We start from the raw sequence: 20,107 nt of genomic DNA, 5'->3' as shown, positions 1-20,107 counted from the left end.
CAGGAGTAAAACAATGTTCTTACTTCCTAAACTTCCGTGGAGGTTGATATGAGCTATGTGGACCACATTTTACTTTCTTAAAACTCACATAATGCTCAGTGAGGAATATATACCCAGCAATTAGTTCAGTGGCTGCACATCTTGTTTTGTCTGGTTGCTGCACAAAGACTGGTCTTTCTCTTGAGTACCCAGTTAATACAGTTAATATCTAAGCATTTCCCATTCTTACTGTATCAGTGTTACGAAACCCTGGAATTATTCTGGGTCACTCTGGTGCCAGCATTCATAAGGCTAATAAACTGTCACATGTATCTCATTCCTTTTAGTCATGTTTACAGGTGATCCTGCAAGCTTTCTTTACAGGAGCAACAGAGGAAAATGGAAACATGCTGAGCATCAGGCATGTAACTTGAGAGCTGGGAATTAACTCACATCCACAGTCTGGCCTTTTGGTGAATCTCTTCTGGGTTACCACCTGCATTGTGTATCTGGAGAATCTCCCTTTTAGCAGTTAATGCCATATTACAGTTATGTCACCTAACAGCTGTTGCTAGCACAGGGTTACATAAATGAAATGTTCAGTTCCTGTCATTACAAGGTCCCTGAGTCCCAAGCAGCAGGGCTGCTATTATTCATTCATAGCTCCCTTCCCTACACAACTGTGTGGAACGAGATGATCTTTTGAGAAAAGAAGTCAGTGAGACTTTGGGCCATATCTTTTAACAACATTTGGGCATTCGAGGTGCAAAAGGATCTTGAGAAGCACTGACATCTCAGATTCTAGCTGGTATGGCAGAAACCAGGCACCTACATGCTTTTTAAAAATTCATCAGATGCCTGTTTGCCTGTGTGCCTTCACCCTCTTTTTATAGGCATGAGGTATTTCAAGGATTACTGTTCTTAGCAGAAAACACTGGGACTGTGGCAGTCATCATCATCATACTAAAAGGAAGATCTCTGAGACTGCATAAAAATTTATTTAAAACATAAAAAGGGAGAGCTTTTAATCCTAGGGAAAGTTATGTAACATGCTGATGTTAAAAACATTAAATGTCAACAAATTCTGCCAATATGTGTCCAGGGAGTTTGCAGTAATTCTCACTATAAAAGCATAACACTAGAAGGGAAATTTCACAAATTAATCAGTTTAAATATTTTATATCCATTTTTTTTTGTTGCTTTGTTTTTCAATGTATCAGCCCTTCTTAAGTCACAAGCTATTAAGAACACAAATAAAAGAGAAAATGAATTACTCACTTATAATTATAATGAGAATGACTGCACATACTACACCGAGGATGATCATCATCTATAAAAAGAGAAGATATGAGAAAGAAAAACAGAAAGTCAGGTTTTCATGTGAAACAGATTAACCCCTCAATTTTTTTTCTTTTATTTAATGACTCAATCCTCATATTTTTAACTCTGAAAGAGACTTACTAAGGCCCCAGATTTATTGCTGGTTTTTAAATCAGCAATGGGCAGAGCCTGTTGTCAGAGCTGGCCAGAAATAGGTGGGTGCAAAGCAGAGCAGAGGCAGCCCAGAGGCCCCTGAGAGCCCCTGGAAGCTGATGAACCCTCCAGGGCTTCAGCCCAGTGGCCATTATTACCCCAGTGAGCGGAAAGACTGAAAAACAACAAACATGGGAATGTCAAATCAAAGCCTTCATTCCTCCCACCACGAGGACAGAGCCAGCCATTGGCTTGCAGGAGATCCTTTTTAAATTTCTTCCCTCTCTTTGCAGAGTTTGGGAGCCAGAGGAGGGACAGGGGGATTGTTTGTCAGCAAAAAGCAGGAAAGGAGAATGAGGGCAGGTTTGGAGGTAGTGCAGGTCACTGTGGTGACGGCAGTCACAGGGGTGAACCTAACTCAAAATCTGTGCTTGCAGCTCCCAAAAGCCCTGCTTCCTGCACTGCTGGACTTATCAGCTGGGCAACAGCTAAAAGAGGCCCAGAGGACCTGCTATGGCAAATTTCTAATGTAGACCCTTTTATTTCTGGAGTGTTTTTACCCAGAATATTTCGTCTTGCTCTACATTTCATAGCACTGTGGGTTGAAGAGACAAAGCAGACAACAGGCTAGTGAGGGACACATGTGGGATTCCCCCTTGGTTTTATTTGGGTGGACATAAGTGGTCATCAGGAAAGTTGGTGTTGAGAAATGGAAATCAAGGTGAAATTCTGACACATTGTTTTTGGTGGTGGTGCATGAGCAGGAAGAAGCAAAGACATGAGTCTTAGAAGAGTAAGAGAATATGAAATTTCTGGGTCCAAAATCGACAAATATTGGAGAAGGTCTGAAAAAGCAAAGGAGAGTGAGGCTCCCTCTGCTCTTGGGGAAGGATTAGATTTTGGAGCTGGTTGATCAAAGTCCTGCTTTATCCTAATCAGCCCCTCTTCATGAGAGACTGTCATTTTCTCCCTTTTCAAAGCAGTGTACAGAACCCAGTTTTGGGTATTTTTTTATGGTTTACCATCCTAAAGAAAAATCAAATCAATGATCCCCACAAGGAAAAAGCTTCTTTTCTCCCACTGCTGGAATTCGCTGCACCTGAGCAGGTTTTGTGGTTCCCACAGAGAACTGACACAAATTGACATGGAATGGTTTCCCGTCCCTATTTGAAGGCACTGGGGAAGCATCAAACATTGTATCTACATTTTATAAACTGCAGAAGTTATGGGTTCTGGTAAAGATCAAAGTTGCTTGACTTCTGGAGCCTTGAGGTCAAGGCACCTCCTTCTCACCTTGACGAGAAGAGATGAGTCAGAGGTGCCATCCTGCAGGCAAAGTCCCACTAAATGCAAGTGAAAGCAATTCCTGCCAAGAAGTGACTCCAAACAAGGGTTTATATTCCTTACCTTGCAATTTTTCCACCAGTATTTCCTCTTCAGCTTGGCTGCACTGGTCTCAAACTGTGAGGCACCTGCTTGCAATGCATCTGCCCGGTTGTCGAGCTCTGACAGCTTCTGGTCCCTCTCCAGCACCTTGTCCACGTTCATCCTCATGATGTCCACCACCTGTGAAGGCACAGACACACCTGAGACCCCTCCCACAGGAAAGATGAGGGGCACCCATCTGGTCACACCCTGGAGTGTGACACCTCATCCTAAACCCAGCTGTGGGAATTGGAAAAACAGAAATTCCACAGACACAGGAGAGTTTGATCTGCAGCCTTGGGAGAAGCCTGGAGTGATGTAAAAATACAATACACAGACATTAAGCAGAAAAATCATAAATTTATGTTTCTGTAGTTGTAAGTAAGAGTATGCCTTAAGTGAGAAACTGCATTGATAAGGTGGTGAAGGGTTATAATGTAGGGGTGTAATTGTGTAGAGCAGCCAAGAGTTTAGAGGTTATAACAGAAGCATTTGTGTGCATGTGAGACAGAAGCCCATTGGGTAAAAGTAACCACAGTGCAGTGGAAGTGAGTAAAGGTGATAGGTTAGAAAAGCAAAATAAACCCTGTGGCAACTGTCCCCTGTCGCAGACATCTTTTATGAAAAATCCTTTCCTTAGGATTTTTCCTCCTGAGAAGCTGGGAGGCCTCAGGAACAAAATGTAAACAATGGTTATCTGCAGCTGTGGAATGCAACAGGTGCATCTGGGATTGGTCTCATGTGGTTGTTTCTAATTAATGGCCAATCACAGTCAGCTGGCTCAGACTCTGTCCCAGACACAAACCTTTGTTATTCATTCTTTGTTATTCTATTCTTAGCTAGTCTCCTGATGAAATCCTTTCTTCTATTCTTTTAGTATAGTTTTAATGTAATATATATCATAAAATAATAAATCAAGCCTTCTGAAACATGGAGTCAGATCCTCATCTCTTCCCTCATCCTCAGACCCCTGTGAACACTGTCACAGTCCATTGGATCAGAAGGTTCTATATTGCCTTGTAATGAAGAACTTGTGACTGCTTTGAGCTATGGCTGACTGCTTGTTCCTCTAAAATCTCACAGCCTCTGAGATTGATGTTTATCTGAGCAATAAATTATTCTCAGCCCCAAAATAGTCCCACCCCTTCATCAAAAGCAGCGGCAGTGATGCCCAGCCTTTTGCCGTGTGGTGTGTGATGGCATTTCCTGAGCACTGTCCCAAAACCCAGCCTGTGGAAATACCCCCAGTGAGATACACTGTGCTGGATGTCCTTAAGGGAGAAAATAAAGAGACCTCATGAAACACCACATTTAGTTTGATTAAAGTTTTTCACTTCTTTTATACACATACAAAGATCTGATGAAGATCTCTGCAGCACAATTTGGCTGACATCACTAAGAACAAGCCATTGTTCTCCTTGTACATTTAATACCTTCCTTACCTGAAGCAGGGAAAGCAGACAGACAAAGGCCACTCTAAAGGGAACTGTGTGCATTTCCTTACCAAATCATTCCATCATTCTGCAGATCTTTTGGGCAGGATGACTTCTCAGCCATCATCTGACGTCCTGCTTGGAAGTGGAGGAGGAGGAGAATGTTTCACCTGAGCAAATTCATCCCAAAGGGCAGCAGAGAGCCAGGATGCAACAGGCAAGGGCTGCTCATAAATGGATTTTACGCTTTGGCTGAGGTGAAAATCCTCTTCTAGCAAGCCAATAACTAAATGGCAATCCTGCAGAAAGTCACCACTTTAATGTAAATGTCAGACAGTGTCACAATCTCTGTAAAGTTGGGTCCAATTTTTCTAGCAGTGAACGAGGCTGATGGTCTGTTAATTAATTCTCACACTCTATAATAAGGAATTCCGTGTTATACATATTTAATAAAATTTAACTATTACCTGCAAAAATCCAGAATTATTTAAAGGATACATTATTCAAATACAGCAAGAGGAAATTGATAGTGAAAGAATCTTTAACAGGACTGGCAGAAGGTCTCAAAAGATTTGTTTCACTTGTCTACCAAACCTAAACCAAAATGAAATATTTTGGTCAATCCAAATTTTCTTACTTGCTTTTTCCAAACCAAAACCTTCCAAGCACTTAACTTCATATAAACAGTGCTATTTTTTTTAATTATTGATTTCTCAGCTAGTAATTAGTTGAATTTTATCTTGTTGCAATGATTTGTAGTGAAAATTATAAACTATTTGAAAATGCTGATACAAAATACTCTGCTATTTCCAACCCATTCTCTTCATTTTTGCGCGGTTTTGGTTGGGCTTTTTTGTTTGTTTGTGGTTTTTTTGTATGCTTGGTTTTTTGGGGTTTTTGTTTTGTTTTGTTTTGGTTGGTTTGTTGGTTTTTTGGTTGGATTGGTTTTTTTGCTTGTTGGTTTTTTTGTGTTGTTTTGGGGGTTTTTCGGTTGCTTTGTTTTGTTTTTTTTAGGTTTTGGTTTGGTTTTTTTGGGGGGGTTGTTTTTTTCTTTTTAGTTTTGCTGGGGTTTTTTGGAGTTTTTCTTTTGTTTGGTTGGCTGGTTTTTTGGTTGTTTGGTTTTAGTTGGTTTGTTTTTTTGTTGTTGGTTTTTTTGTGTTGTTTTTGGGGTTTTTAGGTTGCTTTGTTTTGGTTTTTTTAGGTTTTGGTTTGGGGTTTTTTTGGGGGGGTTCTTTTTTTAGTTTTGCTGGGGTTTTTTGGAGTTTTTGTTTTGTTTGGTTTGGTTGGTTTGGTTTTGGTTGGTTTGGTTTTTTGTTGTTGGTTTCTTTGTGTTGTTTTTGGGGGTTTGGGGTTGCTTTGTTTGGTTTCTTTGGGTTTCTTTGTTTTGGTTTTTTAGGTTCTGGTCTGGGGTTTTTTGGGGGAGGTTTCTTTTGTGGCTTTTTGAGTTTTCTTTCGTTTTTTTATTCTTTTTTTGTTGTTTTTTTTTTTTTTTTTAGTTTTGCTGGGGGTTTTTATGGGGTTTTTTTGTTTGTTTGTTTTTTGGTGTTTTTTTGCTTAGTTTGCTCTTTTGGTTCTGTGTTTGTTTTTTGTTTTTTTGTTTTTTGTTTTTTTTTTTTTTTTTTTTGTTTCCCCAGAACCACTTATGGAATTTAACCTGGCTGCAGTGAACACTCGCCCAGGTGAGATGTCATTTTTGTCAAATAGATAAATGTTTGTCTGGGCCTTAGAAAATAATCTCTGTGGTGTCTGGAGGAATCGGGGGGGGAACCCCAATAGAGAAAGAGGTGAAATCCTCGCCGGGCATCACATCATCAGCATCACCAACAGCGGAGATTCCCGGGCTCTGCCGCCACCTGCGGGCGCACGGAGGGAAAAGAGCCGGGACAGAGCCACCGGTGAGGGATAAAGGGGCTTTGACTTCGGTATTTCATAAATATCTTTCTTCCAGTTGTGAAAGATGCGTATTTATGATTGGCTTTTCGCAAATATTAACGTGAATATTATGTGTGTTGTGTTAGAAAGTTATGCTGTGTTAATTTTCTTAAGTAGTGTGTTAAAGATAGTTTTAGGTTATAACAAAATGTTAAAATAGAAACTATGCTGTGTAGGATACTTTTTTTAAAGAAAGGACTCGCAGTGAGATAGCAGCCACAGGACACGTGGATCTTTCAGAGAAAGAGAATTTATTGCTCCATTATCAGAAGAAAGGAACTTCTTCCCATCTTGCTCAGCCCTGAAGATGCTGTCAGGATTCAGAGGAAGTTGACACTGACCAGAGAGAATCCTGTGTTTGAATGGAATTTATGCATCATGGATGAGGTTATGAATATGCAACAGGTTATTGTTTTAAAGGTTAATCCTCTGTTAACATGGGTTCTTTTCCAGGCTTATTTTGCCCAGAAAAGGTACCTGGACTGTCCATAACTCTTTGTTTCTATTGTCTCATATTGTCCTAATTCAAATTGTCCAAATTATTATTACTCTAATTATATTACTATTTTTATAACCATTTCACCAATATTAAACTTTTAAAATTTTAAAAAGAAGTGATTGGCGTTTTTCACAGTAGTGATGCCTCAGGATTTTAGCTTTTATATTTTTCACATCCTGTACTGCATCAGTGCATAACTCTAAACTCACTATAAACTCTAAAACCTGTCAGCTGCTGTTCTCCCTTTTATTCAGACAAAACAATTCCTCTCCAGGCCTGAAGCTCAAGGACACCCTACAGCCTCAGGCCCTAAAAAGTACAAACAAAAGTGAATTTCGGGGAGCAAAGTGGGGGTAAATAACTTCATTATCTGAAGCTGTAATTAAGGGATTAACCCCTGATATGTAAATGGACTAAACTTATAATTGTCTGAAAAACTGGTGCCCATTGTCCAGCTTGGGTGCAGCCTCTGGGAGGCTGTGACTGCCCAAGGTGTGGCTGTTGAAGGGCTTTAATAAATCCCCACTTTATTCTCTAAATCTTTTCTGGCCTCTGCTCTAGGCAGCCCCTCCAAGGCATCAGCACAACAATTCATCAAGGTGCACACACACAGTAGATCATGCATGTAAATGTATAGACATTGCAAATTAGCAAAATATCTAACAAAGATGCCTCAATGAGGGGCTTAAATGAATGGCCTGACATCTCCCTATTCTAAAGTATTTCCCCCCAGAGGGGCCTGATTTTAGTTTACAATAAATGTTTTAGGAGGGGGCCTTGGTATCTCAGAATAGGGTGAGGCTTTCCAGTCCCCAGCTGCAAGGCTTTTAAGATGTCTGGCCTAGCAAAATACCAGGATATTAAGTTTAAAAAATTACAAATATGCTTATTAAGAGTATTGAGAACACATAAAATATATATAAAAAGTAAAAAAAAAAAAACATCATGGCATCACACTGGATCCCTTGGTGTTACAAACCAGCACCACCCCAGTGAGCTCACAGTGCTGGGAGTGCCAGCTCGCCTCCCTTGGCTATTCTGATATTGTGATTTCCCTGATAAAAAGGACCTGCTGACCACGTGCTAGCAGCTCCAAACCTGTGAAAAATTCTTCACTGACAGAGTAATTAGGCACTGGAAGTGTCTGCCCGGGGAGGGGTGGTGCCACCATCCCTGGAGTGTTTAACAAGGCCTGGATGGGGCACTCAGTGCCATGGTTTGGTGGTGAGGAGGTGTCAGGGCAGGGTTGGACTAGATGACCTTAAAGCTCTTCTCCAACCCAGATCATTCCGTGGTTCTGTGACAGCAGCAGCCTCTCTCTGAAATGGCAGCAAAACCCCCACAAATCCTGGATTTCACCAACACAACCCTCACATCCAAGAACTACTCATTGTCCCCCCCATACTGGGCAAGAGCAACATCCAAAACTATCTCATCATCTCCACAAAAAGACAGATTTTCATGGGTCTGAGTGGAAAGAATCAGAATACAGAGTATCTTAAACACAAAGCAGAGGCTCACTCCCCTCACTGATGCCATCTCTACTGACCTACTTGAAGAGCCCTATGTGTCTGACAGGCATCACTCCTTTTAAGATAATAAAAGGCAATTTTATCATCTTTTAGGGATAGTTACTTTTGCTGTCATTCACATCAACAATTGCAGGGCCTTCATGATGTAACATCTTGAGGACAAGAAATTTATTTCATTATTCTGACCAAAGACAAAAGTTAAAATGTAACATTCCTTTCCCCACTGGAAGAGGAAAAAAAGAGATAAAGAGAGAACCTAGTCTAGACATTTCTGCAGCATTTCTGCAGCCAGAGGATGTTGTGAACACATCTGAGCACCAACAATGGGAAGACCAGAAAGTCACTGTTCCAGATTTTCAACAAACAAAAGCTTCTCAAAAAGACAAGGCCCATTTTGACAGGTGTATTTAACTCATCTTAAGAAATGCATTTGGGTTGGATATTTTGAGGTCTTCTCTATTATCTTCAAAGCATGCCCAAAGCTTTTGAAAGTAGAGGCTTTTAGGCATGTACGTTATTGTATTTGGAGGGTGCCCCGTGGCAGGAAGGAAATAATCTGACTCCATGTTCTCAGAAGGCATATTTATTTTATTATTTATTATTTATTATTTATTATTTATATATTTATATTTATACTTATATTTTAATATAATATTATTATATTGCATATTAATATATTATTATATATAATAATAAGTATATTATATATTATATATTATATATTATATATTAAATATTATATATTAAATATTAAATATTTTATATTATATATTATATATATTATATAATATATAATATATTCTTATATATTTATATATCATAATATTATATTATTAATTATTTATAATTTTATTTATTTTGTATTTATTATTTTATTTTTATTTATTATTTTATTTATTATTATATTAAACAATACTATACTAAGCAATACTAAAGAATACAGAAAGGATACTTACAGAATGCTAAAAAGATAATAATGAAAACTCCTGACTCTTTCCAGAGCCCTGACACAGCTTGGCCCTGATTGGTCAAAGAGTGAAAACAACTCCCAGCAGAATCCAATGGAACAATCACCTGTGGGTAAACAATCTCCAAACACATTCCACATGAGCACAACACAGGAGAAGCAAATGAGATCAGAATTGGTTTCCTTTTCTCTGAGACTTCTCAGCTTCCCAGGAGAAAAATCCTGGGCAAAGGGATTTTTCAGTGAATATGAATACCACAGTAAGTACATATTTTCTAATGTGTATTTTATCAAATTGGCTTTTAAGAATCACACAAGCTCTGCGCACTTCACCACAGACAGTAAGTAATGAGTTACTTCAGCCTTTGGAGGGGTGGAACAATATTCTTTCCTCAATAGCCAGCACACAAAGGCACCCAGCAGGTGTGTAAGGATGCTACAGCTGTGCTCACTGTTCCCATTCCCACAGCAGCTGGAGGGACTCTGGCAACACAGCCAAAACAAGAATTTAAGAATGTGCTGGAACAGGCACATAGTCCCGCAAGATCAAGAAAAGGAGTGGGGATTTGTTAGAGAAGCTGTTATGACATCATGTGTGGGTGCCTTTCTTTGGGAATAAATTGGGATGATTAATCAATAGAGCTCCTGCTAATGAACACCGCCCTCAGTGGCTCAGTTCTGGTGGTTTTAATCTATCTGGGAGAAGCTGATGCTCTTCTGTCTCTGTGACACAGTCTGAGAAATTAGTATCTAAACTTTAGGATTAGACACACTACAAGAGTTGCTTCTACTGTGACATCTCCTCCTAAGGAGACGACTGGGAGAAATTCCTGAACTGGCAGTGTTGGGGAAGATGAAACATGAAAGCCTTATAAATATGATTGCCTGGCAAAAGATTTTGAGAATATGGAAATTATAAGTGAGATTGAAATGCAAGTAAGCTTTGAGATAGTTACTCAACAACTGGAAAGCAATGGTGTGGCTGGTTGAAGGTAATTTTTTTTTGATGAAACAACACCCTCTGCTTGCAGACAGCTCCAAGGGTGAGAGCAGACCCTACAGCTTGGCAGAAGGGGCCCAAAGAGGAGGTTTTAGGGTTTAAAATGCAACACAGTATGGTAACGTAATGATTCTTATAGGCTGTATGTAAATGCTATAGGATTTGTATCTTGTACTAGATTGGTTAGTGAGAATCAGAATATTCAGTACAGAAGAAGATTTATGGTACTGTAATGGGAACCTCGTTCTCTCATCCTCTTTTACTCTTCCTGGCTCTCTCATTTTCTCTTTACTCTGCTCTTGCTTTCTCTCTCTTTCCCTCTCTCTCCCTCTCTCGGGCCTGCTCTGAGCTGTGGCTGCAGCTCCCAGCAGGGCCCTGCACCCAGGCCCTTTGCAATAAACCCCAAATCCCAGCAGGGCCCTGCACCCAGGCCCTTTGCAATAAACCCCAAATCCCAGCAGGGCCCTGCACCCAGGCCCTTTGCAATGAACCCCAAATCCCAGCAGGGCCCTGCACCCAGGCCCTTTGCAATAAACCCCAAATCCCAGCAGGGCCCTGCACCCAGGCCCTTGGCAATGAACCCCAAATCCCAGCAGGGCCCTGCACCCAGGCCCTTTGCAATAAACCCCAAATCCCAGCAGGGCCCTGCACCCAGGCCCTGTGCAATAACCCACAAGTTCCAGGACCTGGCTGCAGAGATCTCTGGGCTCCATCCATCCCCGCCATCCTATCCCTGACACTTCTACATGGCAGCAATGCCCACATTTAATCTGCAGAGCTGTTCCTGGTGCAGGGATATTTATATCCAGGATCTCTCTTTGCTGGCAAATCCCAAGTTCTGGACCCACTCCCTTCAGATGAGCAGGAGCTGCACAAGGGGGACCCAAGCACAGCAGCCCCTGGTGCTGAGCACTCACCTCGTCCACCTGGGCTTGTGTCTGCTGCAGCCTCTTGTTGCTGGACACGTTGGTGGCAGGAGGGGGCCCTGCAGCTCCTGCAGCCCCTGCAGGACCCTGGGCAGATGCTGGAACAGACCTAGGGCAGAACCAGAGAACCTGAGTGACCAAACCATCCTGGAACAGACCTAGGGCAGAACCAGAGTACCTGAGTGACCAAACCATCCTGACTTGCTCACAACCCCTTTCTAGAATGGTAAAAAGTACCTTTCTCTTCAAAGAATTTTTGAAGTTTCAAAGCACTTTGTTTTTCTTCGAAGACCTTTACGCTTGTTTCCATTCTTGGATCACAACCCTACTGTTCCATTCTGTCAGATAATACTCTTTTCTGACCCAGAGATAGGGCAACTGAGAGGTATTTTAGACACTTTTATTCCATTTTCAGTCTCACGGGAAGGGTGAGACAATACAGATGTTACAATTCAACCACCACAATCAGAAGCCAACTATTTTTTAATTACAAAACACTATAAGCCTTTCTTGGCTTATCAGCTTTTAGCCACACCATGCTGCAGATGCCTTAAAGCCAATCATTTAAAAAGCCCTCACGGGTCCTACTACAGGGCATCATTCATGGTTCTATTCCTCCAAAGTATCCAGTCTTTTTTATAAGGCCATCCTTTGAAACTTGTTTCTAGTCCCATTTTTCTCTCCACAATTTCTGTCCTATTCCATGGCATTTCTAAATCAGCATTTCTTATCTCAAGGTTGGTATACAGAGGCATGCTATGTGAACCTGCTGTCAAGTTTTGAAAATTTTCTACAAATCTACTTCTCACACTGTTCCTTCTCATACCACAAGCAGTTTTTACACTGTTTCTTGATGGGACTTTATCAAACTCTTCCACCTCCCTTGCTGCTTTTTTAAATGGTAAAAAATTCAAGTTGTCTACCCTAAGTTAGGCCAATGGCCAAAGTGACCACAGAGCTTCTGTCCAACAAGGGAATCCCCTGAGCTCTGGGCACTCTGTTACTGCAGGAAGGGATGGGCTGTGACCCTTACAGTGTGCTGATAAAGCTCTGCCCTGCTCCTGCTTGGAGCTCACCAAGCCAAGAGAAACAGAAGGAAACAATCAGAAACGGGAGGAGATCACATCCATCACAAACAGAAGAGAGAAGAAACAGAGTGTCAGAACGCAGTGCATCCCTCTGGGTGTCCAGAGTTGCTGGGACCCTGCCAGGGGTCTCAGAGACCCTGGCACACAGCCCAGAACACCTGTGGGTTTGATTGTGACCCATGGAGCAAATTACCAGCTTTGTATGAGGACCTGAAAGCCACAGAAGTAGTGTAATAATAAAATTATCACTGAGTGAAGGGGTAGATTTTGGGATTTTTAGAATGGGGGTTTTGGGAACAAGATGGAGGGACTTGGGCATGTCCAGTCCTTCTTCTTCTTCTTGTCTACCTCCATCTTCTGCTGTGACATTGGCACTTTGGGATTGGTTTAGAGTAGAAGCTCACTGTCTAACATAGGTGATAGGTATTGGAAAGTAATTGCAAACATGTTATCTGTAGTTTGTAGTATAAAGAGATAACACTGTTCTGGGGGCAGGCAGAGTGCCTCTGTCTGTCCTGCTGAGCGGACCTCGGATGGACAGGAGGAAAATTTTATAGATAAGATACAATAAACAACTCTGAGAGCGAGAACTGAAGAAGCCTGACTCATTCTATGAATGTGCAGGCCGAAACAGAGACTGTTCACGTGTCTCAGGGCTGCAATAAGCTGCAACCTCCTGAGAACAGAGGCGGAAATGGGTGTGAGAATTGCACACAGCATGGGGTCAGTCACCTCTGGCACCAGCAATGCTGACCCTCCCCATTTGGTCCCCAAATGCCCACCAGAGCAGCTCCAGCATGTCCACAGCCCCTGGAGGAGAAGATCAGAGCCCTGCAATGCTGACCCTCCCCATTTGCCCCCCAGAGCAGCTCCACAGCCCCTGGAGAAGGTCAGAGCCCTGACCCTCTGCACAGCAGCTCCCAACCTCCAACACTGCCCTTCTCCAGGCTGTTCTGTAACAAAGGACAAAACAAATGTCCTGAAACCCCAACAGCAGATCTGCTCTGTCTCAGAGTGTGAGTTTGTGCAGACAAATCTCCCCACCCAGCCTGAGCAGGGTCCCTGAGCCTCAGCCAGCCATCCTCACACCCACACCTCACCTCCCCTTGCAAGGGACCCTCACTGCTCCCCACAGGGAAACAAGCCCTTCCTCAAGCTGCAGAGGAAATCCCTGAGCATGTGAACTGAGAAATATCACAAATCCCACTCATGCATCACCAATGCCTTCCCACAGTGACAGACTGAGAGAACACAGTGTTTCTCTGTGAATCATTCCCTTCTACATCCTGGGCTCTGATTAATGCTGCTGGAGTTATGGCCTCATCGATGCACTGCCAGAATGCCTGGGGCACTGAAGTGGGCTCCCCAAAGGTGCCTTTGGCTGCAAAATTCAGTTTGGCAGTGTTGCCTGAGGCTGGGATCCCTATGGATAGCAGTGGCCCCAGAAGCTCCCAGAGCTGCCATTTGCAGCCCTGCTGTGGCTCACACCTCACCCTTTCACTGGGGCTTGAGCTGAAAGAGCAGAAACTGAACTTGCCCAACCTTTGAGGACCTCACAGCCACTACTTAAAACCATTAAAACCAAGTTCCACCTGCCAGGGAAACCACTCCATCCCAACAGGAATTATTTTGAGTTGTCACAAAGGATCAAAATCTGACTATAACGTACATCACACACAACACAAAACAAGATCTCCCTGGAGCACCAGCAGCCTCAAAGGAGATCCTGGTACAACAACAGAGCTAAAATTAAAATTGTTAAACTTCTTTGCAGGTAAGGAAGTAAAGAGGCATTTTCCCAATCAGCACAAGCAGATTTTCTCCTGTGGAAACACTGTGTCACTACCACAAACGTCAGGAGAGCTCCTCTCTTGAGTTATGCACTGTTGGAGTCCCAGAGACCACAGAAGAGGAGTATGTGAGAAGAGTTTTTCCCTGACACGTGTTTTGCTGTGAGCAGAGCTTATAAATTCAGTGATGTTCTTGGTCATCTCAGAGCTATGAGATAACTCCAAATCTGGAGCTCTGCCATGCACCTTTTCTGCCTAGTAATTCTCATCTGTTTTTTGCAGCTCCCAAGCTGTCCTTAAAATGACTTGACATACAGTAGATACTCTCAAGGTTGTTCCCTTCCAGCATTCTTGCTGCCATCTAATTTGGTTTCAGCTGCCTTTTCTGGAGCTTCTCTGCTCCCTGCACAAGGCAGGAGGTGATGGGAAGGATGGGTGGTTTTACAGCTGCAGGAGTTGCAGGATGTGGTGGTTGTGAGGGTCCCCAGGACAAGGTGAGAGATGAGAATCTGACTCCATGTTCCCAGAAGGCTGAGATTATATTATATTATATTATATTATATTATATTATATTATATTATATTATATTATATTATATTATATTATATTATATTATATTATATTATATTATATTATATTATATTATATTATATTATATTATATTATAACATTACATTACATTACATTACATTACATTACATTACATTACATTACATTACATTACATTATGCTATACGAAAACTATACTAAAGAAAGAGAAAGGATACATCAGAAGGCTTAACAAGAATGAATAATAAAAACTTGTGACTCAGAGTCTGACACAACTGGCTGTGATTGGCCATTAATTAAAAACAATTCACATGGAACCAATCAAACATTCACCTGTTGGTGAACAATGTCCAAGCCACATTCCAAAGCAGCAAACACAGGAGCAGCAATCAGATAATTTTTGTTTTCATTCCTCTCTGAGGCTTCTCAGCTTCCCAGGAGAAAATCCTGGGCAAAGAGGATTTTTCAGAAAATAAGACAGTGACAGCAGCCACCAAAGAGAGGTGACAATCTTTATGCTCAGCCACAGCAAGCTCGTAATTAATTGCCTAAAATCTAATCCAAGCTTTCTGGTAAAGAAGGGAACTGAGGGCCTGCATCACTTGAAAGCACAGACATTCTCTGTAATATCACAGAGCAGGAATTAAAGCTGGAATTAAAGTCCAGCCTACATTGACATCATTCTTCCTGCATTTACATAATTCTTCTATTATTGCCTCTGGACCATGTCATATCAGCTTCTAATTTCTCAGAAGGGTTATTCAAAGAAATTTGTGCAAAAATATTAGCACTGTGTTGTAGAACTTCATTTTGAAATACATGAAGCATCACAACTTTAAAATATAATTTCTCACCGTCTGGCATGATTTTGGGGAGATACAAAGAATGCAAAATTCATATAAAACTCCATCACTAGGCCCCTAACCATCAGATTGTGTACTTTTTTTAAGGAAAAGAAAAAAATTACCATTGGTTCTGAGAACTGCCATTGCCAAGAACAAGTCAGATTAATTTTGAAAGAGGAACAAAATTCTGCTATTGTTGTTGAAAAAGGCTGTGAATCCCTAGGAAATACTGTTAAATGGCAGCCACCCTGTGCCATCAGAGCAGTCAGCACAGAGGCAGCCCAGCAGACTGAGAGCCCAGCAGGCTCTGTGTTTGCAGCCACCTTGGCAGAAACCTCCAGGGACTTTCTGAGTGATTCAGCACAATGGGCTCAGCTGACTCAGACATCCTCAGCTCTCCCAGCTGGGCCTGGCGCTGGGGGTCAAACTCATGACTGAGAGATTTGTCATCTCACTGAGGTGTTTTGGAAACAACTCGCTGTTTAGATCTGACAGTGAAAGGCAGCTGCAACTCTTAATTAAGAGAGAACTGGAGATACCCAGTGTTACTGTTTTGCATTTCAGCACTGGCTGAAAGAACATTAAAGATGATTGTGTATCTAATATTTTGGGAAACCATCTGACACACACTTTCATTTTTGCTCATATGTGTGACGGTGTTCACAGGGGTCTGAGGATGAGGGAAGAGATGAGGATCTGACTCCATGTTTCAGAAGGCTTGATTTATTATTTTATGATATATATTACATTAAAACTATACTGAAAGAATAGAAGAAAAGGTTTCATCAGAAGGCTGGCTAAGAATAGAATAGGAAAGAATGATAACAAAGGTTTGTGGCTCAGAGCGAGTCTGAGCCAGCTGACTGTGATTGGCCATTAATTAGAAACAACCACACCAGACCAATCCCAGATGCACCTGTTGCATTCCACAGCAGCAGATAATCATTGTTTACATTTTGTTCCTGAGGCCTCCCAGCTTCTCAGGAGGAAAAATCCTAAGGAAAGGATTTTCAGAAAAGATGTCTGCGACACATATGTGTGAGCTACGCAGCAGAATTTTTCCCTTAGTCAGGCTAGGGAAGGGAGAGGCAAACACCAGGAGGGTGCCAGGCCTTGGTACCACTGTGCCTTGGTACAGTTCACATGAGGACCTCCAAGGCTGCTTTCAGCATCTTCTTTTATCTATCCAAAGTGCTTCTTAAAGCCTCCAACTGCAGGACCTAATCCCCTCAAAGCCTTTATCCTGACAACAGGCACTGAGCTAAGGAGCAGCTGTTATCCCACGTATGGCAGGAACAGGTACAGGGGATGAAGGGGCACAGAAAGCTGGGGCAGAGCAGCTCCTCCTCCTCCTGCTCCTCTCCACTCTGACTCCAATCGGAGCTCACAACCTATTTCCAGCAACAGGAGTTATTTTCTACCCCTCAGACTCAAGCAGTGAGAAAAGCTGGGGCTGTGCCCATGGGAAGTGAGAATCCCATCAGACAGCTCCAGGGGGGTCAGTGGCACAGCCCAGGGGAGAGGCACTGAGTGTGCATCAGTGCAGCACATCTGATTCATGATCCCTACCAAAAATGAAAAGAATTTTTTAAGAACCCCAGTCTGAGTTCTCTCTCCTCAAACCCTTTCCCTGTTGTTCAAATACAACAAAATTGCACTGCCTCTCTCCTCTTTTTTATTACTTTTTAAATTTATTTTTTACTGTTCAGGTATGACATTTGTGTAGTACATATTTACTGCTGTAACTTACACATATTTAAGACACTTTTTCTACATGGACCCCTTCAAAAAGCACCCACCCATCTGGGTTTTGCTGTGGGAGCAGAGTCTGACAGTCTGTGGTTTCAAAGGCCTTTGAAAAATACACCACAAACACCCCTTTGTTCAACTGTAAAGGAAATCAGAACATCTCCATAGCTTTGTGCTCTTGAGATTTAACTCTAAAACAATTACCAAAATTAGCCACAAATGCACATTTACACACTATTTTAGTGCGTGTCAGTGAAGGTTCTGGCCCAAGGAGCAGCTGAAGAAACGAATCCATCTCCCATTGTGCCTTGTGCAGGAATGTTCATCAGGGAATTGGGATGCTTTGAGGCACAAGGGTCTCTAAAGAAATAAAGGAGCACCACAGCCCTGGGGTTTGCTGCTAGTTTTGGGCTTGCCTTGTTTGTCCCTATGCAGTAACAGCTAAACCAACTTTTCCCCTGCTGGTTTGCAGGGAGGGACTTGCACTGCCTGTGCTTGGAGATTTCTGCATCCTGGGGGAATTTGCACGTTTCCAGATGTGTTAATCCCACATGGGATTTTATTTCTGCATGAGGCCAGTTTAGCCAAGCCTAGCTAAAAAAGCTTTCTTCCCAATCAGCGTGGCCATGTGAGGTTTGGCAAAACCCCAACAAACCTCAGTTTGATAAAGAGAGCAGACTCAAATTCTGTGCTCCACTGTTCAGGTGTCACCTCTCAAAGAATTTATATTTAAACTCTTTAAGATTCTGAGCCTTCAGACTCAGAACCAAACTCAACCACAGTTGTGGGAGGACAGTCATGTTTCTCCTTGTGTCCAGGAAAGAGACATTCATTATCCACCCCAGCGCCTCCCACCAATGTTTTTGTTTTCCCATAGTGAAATGGGATAGTGACAAATAGCAGGTCCTGTTACTCTTAGAAAATCACACACTAATTCTGCCAGCAGAGGCGCAGAGAGATTTCTAAAATTTTCATAAAATTAGCCCATAAAACCCCATAAAACTGTTTTCCAGGTTCTAATTCCTCTTACAGGTAGCTAATGATGTTCTCTGCCTGCAGGGTGAGAGACTCCTCAAAGACAGCCCTGGCTGGAGACCATCCCATCCCAATCCTGATGCTCTCAGTGGGGTAATTTGCTTTTCAGTTCAGCTGCCCACTAACTGTATAACTGTATGTATTTCAGATTTCTAGCTCATCTTCCCCCCCACCAGTTACTGCCCAGCCTATTTTAATAAGCCAGGTTTATCCTTGTTTGCATTCTACTCCTCTCACTTCTGCAGGGGAGCAAACAAAAGCTGCTCAATGGGAGTGAAAAAGCCATGATATCATAAAACTGGTCAGGCTGAGGAGATAAGAGCTGATTGACAGAGGAGCATCACTGCTGGGCCAGTGGCCGTCTGCAGGGATTGTCAGACCACAGGAAGATGTTTTCAGCTCTCTAAGACATCTAGAACCAGCTCCCAACAAGAGCAAAGAGGATCCCTTCACCTACAAGAGAACAGAGATTGCTCCTTATGGTCCCTTTTTTCTATCTGAGCCCTTCAGAATTCAGTAAAAATGTGACTATTGACAGGTAAATGGCTACAAGCTTTGACTAATTCCAGTCCAGGACTATCAAGTTTCAAATTATTCCTCATGTTGTTTGTAATAACTGTGTCATGATTAATAGTGAATTGGTGGTAGAACAAAACCCCAAGTATAAATAATTAGCATTTGGGGTGTCTTCATTTTGGGAAGAAAGTTCTGCTTTGAACACAGCTCTGTTCTCAAATGTGCTTTTCATGTATTACCAACAATATTCTACAAGGACTCTCCCTTATTACCAAATATTTACTCTGATCACCAGCCAAAGGATAATGCTCTGCATTTAATGTCCTGGGAACACATTTAATTAAATATTCCCACTAGTTTATTATGACTGCATTAACCATCTGGTGTACTAAATAGGCACACAGAGGAACCCTAAGACATCATCTTGAATTTGATCAACATTTGTTAGGTTAGTGATGACCAACTGATTTATCTTCTCCAGTATCTTCTACTCAAGCCACATGAATGTTGCTCACCAACTTGAAGGATTAGAGGAAATTCTGATCTACAGTGATATTTTTAAGAACATTCTTTCATCATTTGAAGCCCTTGGATTTACATACCTGCACCTTGAAATTTGTTTTTATAAACACTATTTGCTATCTGTATTATGACTGTGAGATTTTTGTGTTTCCTACCAAGAACAGAGAAATATTTTTATTTGTCACATCTTCATTTCTAACACCTATAACGTTGTATTCATTTAGAAACTACATAAATGAGATTTATTTTCATTAGGGAATGAAAGCAAATACCAGTGTGAACAATAATAAAAACCCTTTCTCTTAATATTTATACAGATATTAACATTATATTGTAAAAGGAGACAAATGTCATACGGTTTTCTACATTCTGCTTGTTTAAATTCATAATTTGCTTAATTTCCATCAAACTGCTTTCAGATAGAAATTTTTTTAGTAAAACATACAGAAAATCATTTCTGTTATATGTTCATAATAGTTAATAATAAAATCTACCTTCAGTGCAATGTCTACAGAGAAGAACACCAAAACACTGTATTGCAATAAAGTCAGCTTTCAGAAGGAAGGGTTATCTCTAGTTCCTGGGTAGTATTGACTGCACCTTCTATTAATTCTTACAAGGTTTCAGAATTTCCAGGTTGCAGGATCCTGTAGTAATTTCTCTTCACCAGCTGAAAGAACACAAACTTCGTTTTTTTCCCTTTTTAATTTTTTTTTATGCTTTTCATCTTGTTAACCTTGAGTTATCTGGGTGAAGATGTGGGCTAAAGGCAATAAAACTGGCACAAAGATCAGCTCTGTCATCTCATTTCCTCTCAAAACGGTTATTATTTCAATACAGATGAAAT

General features: G+C 41.5%; 1 protein-coding gene across 1 annotated transcript in view; it reads right to left on the bottom strand.

Annotated features, from left to right (window-relative positions):
* LOC131087349 (vesicle-associated membrane protein 2-like) overlaps nt 1-20,107 on the bottom strand; it is a 63,086-nt gene that overhangs the window by 9,853 nt on the left and 33,126 nt on the right. Inside the window, exons 2-4 of the mRNA XM_058030940.1 lie at nt 11,158-11,275; nt 2,860-3,018; nt 1,258-1,309 (exon numbers count right to left, since the gene is read on the bottom strand). Of these exons, the coding sequence (XP_057886923.1) occupies nt 1,258-1,309; nt 2,860-3,018; nt 11,158-11,275 (329 nt within the window). The remainder of the gene's footprint in view (nt 1-1,257; nt 1,310-2,859; nt 3,019-11,157; nt 11,276-20,107) is intronic.

Source organism: Melospiza georgiana, chromosome 10, assembly GCF_028018845.1.
Source record: "Melospiza georgiana isolate bMelGeo1 chromosome 10, bMelGeo1.pri, whole genome shotgun sequence".
In the NCBI taxonomy this organism is placed as follows: domain Eukaryota; kingdom Metazoa; phylum Chordata; class Aves; order Passeriformes; family Passerellidae; genus Melospiza; species Melospiza georgiana.
Note: the sequence above shows the minus strand (reverse complement) of the source record. Positions and strands in the feature narration are given on the sequence as shown.